Source organism: Spinacia oleracea, chromosome 6 (genome assembly GCF_020520425.1).
Source record: "Spinacia oleracea cultivar Varoflay chromosome 6, BTI_SOV_V1, whole genome shotgun sequence".
Classification (NCBI taxonomy): Eukaryota; Viridiplantae; Streptophyta; class Magnoliopsida; order Caryophyllales; family Amaranthaceae; genus Spinacia; species Spinacia oleracea.
The window spans coordinates 121,349,991-121,356,222 of record NC_079492.1 but is presented as its reverse complement, the minus strand read 5'-3'; the positions used below and the strand labels follow the sequence as shown (position 1 = coordinate 121,356,222).

The window sequence follows — 6,232 nt, the reverse complement described above, 5'->3', positions numbered from 1 at the left end:
TTTTTATGTTTTTACAAGCGCCTATATTGTTTATTTCCAAATACATAAATAAATGTTCATTTCCAAAATAGTAAATGTTCATTCCAAATAAATAAATAAATGTTCATTTCCGAAATAGTTAATGTTCATTTTTATGTTTTTACAAGTGCCTATATTGTTTATTTCCAAATAAATAAATAAATGTTCATTTCCAAAATAGTAAATGTTCATTCCAAATAAATAAATAAATGTTCATTTCCGAAATAGTAAATGTTCATTTTTGTACCAGTATATTAATGTTCATTTTAAACAACACAAAACGACATCGTTTTGGATGGGGGTACAGCCAGCTTTGGCTGTACCCGGGTATAGCCAAAAATTTGCATCAAACCTACCTACTGCAAATCTAGAGAATATTAGACCTGATCAAAAGGCGAGTCGGGCCAGGTTCGGGCCAAGGGCATAAAAATCTGCCCATTGTGTCGGGCAAGCCAAAATGAGCCAAAATTCAGGTCGGACCAAATTTATAACTAAAATTGTTGTTTTACGTTGCCCAAAGGCCGCAAATTTTTTTAAAAGCTCGGGCCGGACCAGGCCCGAAACCTGGGCTGAAAAATTCTGCCCCAAACCCGGTAATTTTCGGGCCAGGCCATCGTTGATCAGCTCTACTAGAGATGTAAAGTCAATGGTTAGTAGTAATTTTGATTATACTGAATGGTTTTGGAAGACTAATCACCAGATATACATAACACATACTCCAGACCTCCAGTTGTCATTTTTGAGCTGTTATATTATGCTCTGTATCGAGGGTAGTCATTAGTCTCCTTCCCGCCTTCCCCCTTGAAAAAAGATAAAAACGGTTGATGGTTCGGTACCTTGATTTTATATATTCAAGTATTACTGCTATGTATGTAAACACTTGAAGTACATTAGATCAGCCTGAATGCATTTGTGCCATGGGGAAGAATACTACTACTACTACAACTACTACTACCTCTAAGATCTAATCTTATTAGGAGACAATTAGAAAAACCTTGATCACACGATCAATCGATCCATATATAACAAGAAAATTTGATAAATTCGTACAACAAACCTGGCCAATCTAACATAACAGCATCAAAAAGCAAGAAAATTAATGTTGACAAATCCGGCTGTTGGATTTCAGCAACACATTCTCACCCCGGAAAGCAAAAAAAAAAAGGGAATCGCCAACATACAGATACAGTCAAGCAAGCTACATACAGCCTGCCCTATAACACAACTAACTTCAATTATATGTACATGGTGCGGTGCGAAAATTAGAGTCAAGGCAGTAAATGAACTTAATCACACGGTACCAAAATCACCAAGTCAGAATCTTCCTCACCAACCCATCAACATGTCGATAAGTGCCCAACAGCGTCACCATTCCACATAAATGTTAAATTACCTGGGATATAAATATCAGAGGGGAATTATAAGTTGATTTCAAAGACCATTAAGCCAATCAATCACAAATCTAATCACGAAATCTAGCACTTTAAGTAAATCAAATAGCTAAAGATAACTATTTGGAGTCGATCTGCTATTTGCTCGAGCTTAAATTCTTACAAGCTTTAGCAGAACTATGGCTTACTTTACTAGTGTATAAAATGCCCTTAAAGATTTAAATGAGAATAGCACTAACCAACCAATCAGAAGGATAATATAATGTTTTAACAGGTCAAATCGGCATTTGGTCAATGTGAGAAAACATTTTATGATTTTGAATGTCAGCTGTACAAATCTAGTTTCACTGTCTCATGGCAGTAGAGTAGATCCATCTAAGTAAATAAGTCAACCAAATAGACACACTAGATTGCGAATGCAACACATAAGTCAAGGATGGATATGAATTAGATTAGTACCTCAAGTGCAATATCATTCACAGGCAATTTTGGTGTCAAAGCTGCTCAAACAGATGGCAAACGCCTGGAAAGCGGAAATTGGGTAGTGATAATCCATGGTGAATACATCCTTTCCGACTTTTCCAAATTGAAGAATGACACTTTCATGCTCAGATCCATCCTCTAGGGAAGCAACCAGTTGAAAGTTCTTAACAGAAGCAACTGTTACACGACCATTGAAGTTAAGACACCAGCATTGAAGTTGTTCATGCCATCGAGGAGCCTTGTTCCGCAGATTTAACCTTCCCTCTTGTTGATTGGGAACAACCTCAGACTGGCAATTGCCCACCCTAATCGATTTTGACCTAAAAAAAGGGATCGAAGGAAAAGAATCCACATTGCTTGTCAGAAATTCAGTCTGCGTGGGAGCCAGTCCTCCAGGTTTAATAGCAGAAACAGGTATATTATCCATGATACAATGCATCTTCCTCGGGCCCCTGTCAATAAAGTCCATCTTCAGAAAACAACAATACAACACGCACATGTTTTTAAGAATATATGGTAAGACAAGAACAAATAGCTCCATGTTGCTTACCTATGACCCAAGACATTCAACTCATACGAGATGTGCGCAACAGGATAGTTGCCTGCAGGAGCCCTGGGGGAAACCTGTTTGGATTCCACTAGTCTCGTGGAGCGACTTCTTACGATTCTTGCTCCAGCATCTGAAGGTTGTGCATCATAGATTGTAAACTTTGTGCCAAGGAAATTGGATCTGGGGTAAAAAAAAAAAATGAGGGTCAGAATCCAAATATCATGGAAATGTCCAAAACATAAATTGATATGCCATTACCAAGTTCAATTCACAAGTACAAATAAGTTTAAATAAGGGCTAAAAAGTTTGGATAAGTGAAATTCAGGAGAATAGAACACAATCATGCGTACCTCAATTTCCCAATATAGGCGCTACTCCCCTTGGAGACATATTCGGGATTCAGGGAAATGATGTAGTCTGTGCAAGTTGGGCGTCTACACTTCTTTGCAGCAAGAACAAACTTGCCATCATCATACGAAGCTGAGATCAATTTGAGAGTAAATGAGAACCCGTGCAAACAGGGAGCAGGAGAAAAAACAGAAAATAAAATCATGTTAACTCTTAGGATTTTGTCTATAATAAGCTCTAGACCTAGGTCATTTGCTATCAAGACTATCTTTGATAAATCAATTTAAATGGATAACTGAATAGATTAAAAGAAGGTACAGCAATTTCACCTGAGCTTGAGCTCACGAATAAATAATATGTCTGGTTGCCCCGGTGTCTCTTTATGTAACACTGAATAATAGTGTCTCTTGATCCAGGCTGAATAAAGCAGCATAAATAAGCATTAGCTCAGGTTGAAAAGCAACTAGTTCCATAACATCCAATATTAACTAGAAATACAACTATACAAGAGATCAAAAGAAACTGGTTCCTTCAGCTCGTGACTGAGATAATCCAATGACCATGAATTCATCAAAACAAAAAAGAAAAATACAACTGCCAAACAAAATCCTTAAACCGATATCAGCTAAAGGATACAATATACATGCGTCCTAAGGAGAGGCAGCTTTATCCATATTTAAAAATTCTTTTAACAATTGTGAATCGTCTAACTTAAGACAAATAGGGTCTGACCACGACTTGTTTTAAAATAAGTGCAAATGCAGAGATTATTAACCAAATGACATCATCATTAGCAGTTACATAGAATGTCCTTTCTGTTGGATTGATCCTTTCAAACAGTAAAACCATGGGAGAAGTAAGACTCATTTAAGCTCACACCTAAGAAAAAGTTCTCCGTAATGAGTAGGCTACTATGAACCAATCTTGAACATTTAAGAACTATCAGAGCAAAAATGAAAATGAAATAAGCGTTTCACACATAATCAGTCAGCTTAAAAGTTTTTGTAGCAGGGTGGCTTCATATAAAACAATTACATGGAAGCAGAAAGTTTTAATGAAATAAGTGCGGATTAATTTCTGACTTTTTTTAATTAACAAAATAAAGACTTTGTTTGAAATATAGTGATTCATGCAATCTATGTCAAATTCTCTCAAACAATTATGATTTTAGGCTAATAAAAAGAATGCCAGCCGCCACGAACCAAATGCCATTATGCCAATGATATCCATGTCAAATTCATTTTTGAGCAACATGAAATAAGGATTGAGCAGTGACCAATCATTCGCATCATATTTGAGCTTTCGCAATGTAAAATGCCACAAATAGGAAAGCACACAACTTTTAAAGCTCTAATGACCCATAAGACGAAAAGAGAAAATATTTTACAGAACAGGCAAGAACAAAAAAGGAAGTCTATAGATTCTCTATTAGACTATATTTGTTAAAAGAAACAATAAACACACAAGTACTCACAACTAGCAAATGATTGACAAATTTAAGAAGGGTAATAACTTCTTACAGATATTTACAATCAATTCATAATCTTATGGTTTCATCACATTTATAGGAATAAGGAAGTACGGATAACCTCCACTACTTTTTGGTTTATATTTCCATTTTCATTCCCAATTGTATCAACCTAGAACAGCAACATATTATGGTAAAGCAAGAATTTCTTATAATGTACACTTCTGAAACTAAAAATGGCAAGCACCCGGATAAAACACTGACATAACAGTAAATTGGTATCAAAGTAATGAGGAATTAATGAATGACATCATTGACATGTACTTGCAACTAACTTTCTACTTTGATCATCTGGTAACACACACATAAATTTCCAAAAAAGGAAGGGAAAATTGTATCATGACAAACCTGCTTCACAGAAATGGGGAATGTCAACTTGCCCGAAATCTCAGGTGTTTTGACAATGTCTTTCATAGTATCCCTCCAACTCCTGCACACACCGGCACACGCAACGACATTCCTCCTGGGAGGCCAGGTGCTCTCAGAAGTCTCAATTCTTATAAGCACTTCTCTCAAGAGCTCGGGCCGCATGTTAGCCCAACAACTCTGCTTCAAAGCATCAACAACCACCAAATTATCTTGGACCACTCTATGGGATCTTGATCTAAAGCTATACTTTACATCTTTCATGTCTTGTAAGATGCTCCTAAACGACATTGTTACAATCTTACTATATATAGTATACTATATATACTTTACTTCATGTCAGGCTGTCACCCCTTTTGATTTACATATTACTTCCACATTTCCTACACCATAAGTCAAACCTTATACAACAACAACATCACCCAAATATCTTTACACTCACAAAACCCTAATTTCGACGAATCGATCCACAATGAGAAAAATCAGCCATAGAAAGATCACAGCATTGTGGGAAAAGCTAATTAGCAGTAACTAAACAAGTTCTCAACTTTTAATTGCTGCAAATTGGAAGAAAAACACTCCAAAATTCAATTCTAATCATCAAAATTAATGATCAACGAAAACCCCCCATTTCTTCAATTCTTCAACATAATTTAACACAATAAAGAAAACCCAGATCTAAGAACTAAACAACTCACATTTTCCACTTCAGAAAGCAATCAAAACACCCAATTGACAAAATCCCAGGTTAAAGAAAGTTACAGATTACCAGAAAAACACCATTTTTTTTATGACCAAATGCAAGTACAGACTTTCAGAGATTGGTGGTAAGTTTAAGGATTATTTTAGAAATTTGGGTATTTTAAAAGTTAGTTGGTGAGGATGGGAGAAAGGAAAGAGGGTGTGAGCCCGACATTTCAGATTTTTAGGGTTTGAAGAAGAAGCTAAGATTTTGAGTGGGGAAGTACATCTGAGTGTTTCTTGCTGTTGTTCTCTTGGCAAGTCTGGCCGAAGACTAAAATTTGTTGGCTTGATGGATATAATTTCATGCGGAGTAGTAGAAAGTTTCCCTTTTGATTTTCTTGGGTGTTTTTTTAATTTGCGTTTTTATTTAGAGATTGTTTGGATAACGTATTTGAAATTTAAGAGGAACGAACAAGGAAAGAGAGTAGGAGGATGAGGTAAGATATCCATAAGAGGGTAACTTCATAAATAGTTTGGTTAATTAACTATAAGTAAACAAGTAGTATCTCTTTTGATATTGTTTGGTTTGTTTTTGGAAAAAAAAAAATCTAACTTTAATTGCATTTATTTAACAAGTATAGCCCCTACTAGTAAATATCTCTTCACTTAAAACTATTCTTGTCCGTCATTAGTCACTAACCACACGTTATCGAGCTATTTTCTTAAGTAGGGAATATGATTATTAATGTTAGCTTATTTTGATTTTTATATATTGATCCAATACATACAAATAAGACTTAGTTTTTGAAGATTTTTGAGGTTGAATTTAACCACAGTTTACTTTTTTTTTTCTTCTCCTTACTT

The 6,232-nt window shown here is 35.5% G+C and overlaps 1 protein-coding gene across 1 annotated transcript; it reads right to left on the bottom strand.

The window, feature by feature from the left end:
- Positions 1-1,002: 1,002 nt before the first annotated feature.
- LOC110805756 (tubby-like F-box protein 3) lies at positions 1,003-5,951 on the bottom strand. The gene is made up of 6 exons (XM_022011378.2): positions 4,667-5,951; positions 3,120-3,207; positions 2,793-2,922; positions 2,443-2,622; positions 1,869-2,344; positions 1,003-1,411 (listed from the first exon to the last, which is right to left on the bottom strand). Exons 1-5 carry the CDS (start codon positions 4,973-4,975, stop codon positions 1,882-1,884), a joined length of 1,170 nt encoding a protein of 389 aa, XP_021867070.2. The 5' UTR covers positions 4,976-5,951; the 3' UTR covers positions 1,003-1,411; positions 1,869-1,881.
- Between the last annotated feature and the right edge of the window lie 281 nt (positions 5,952-6,232).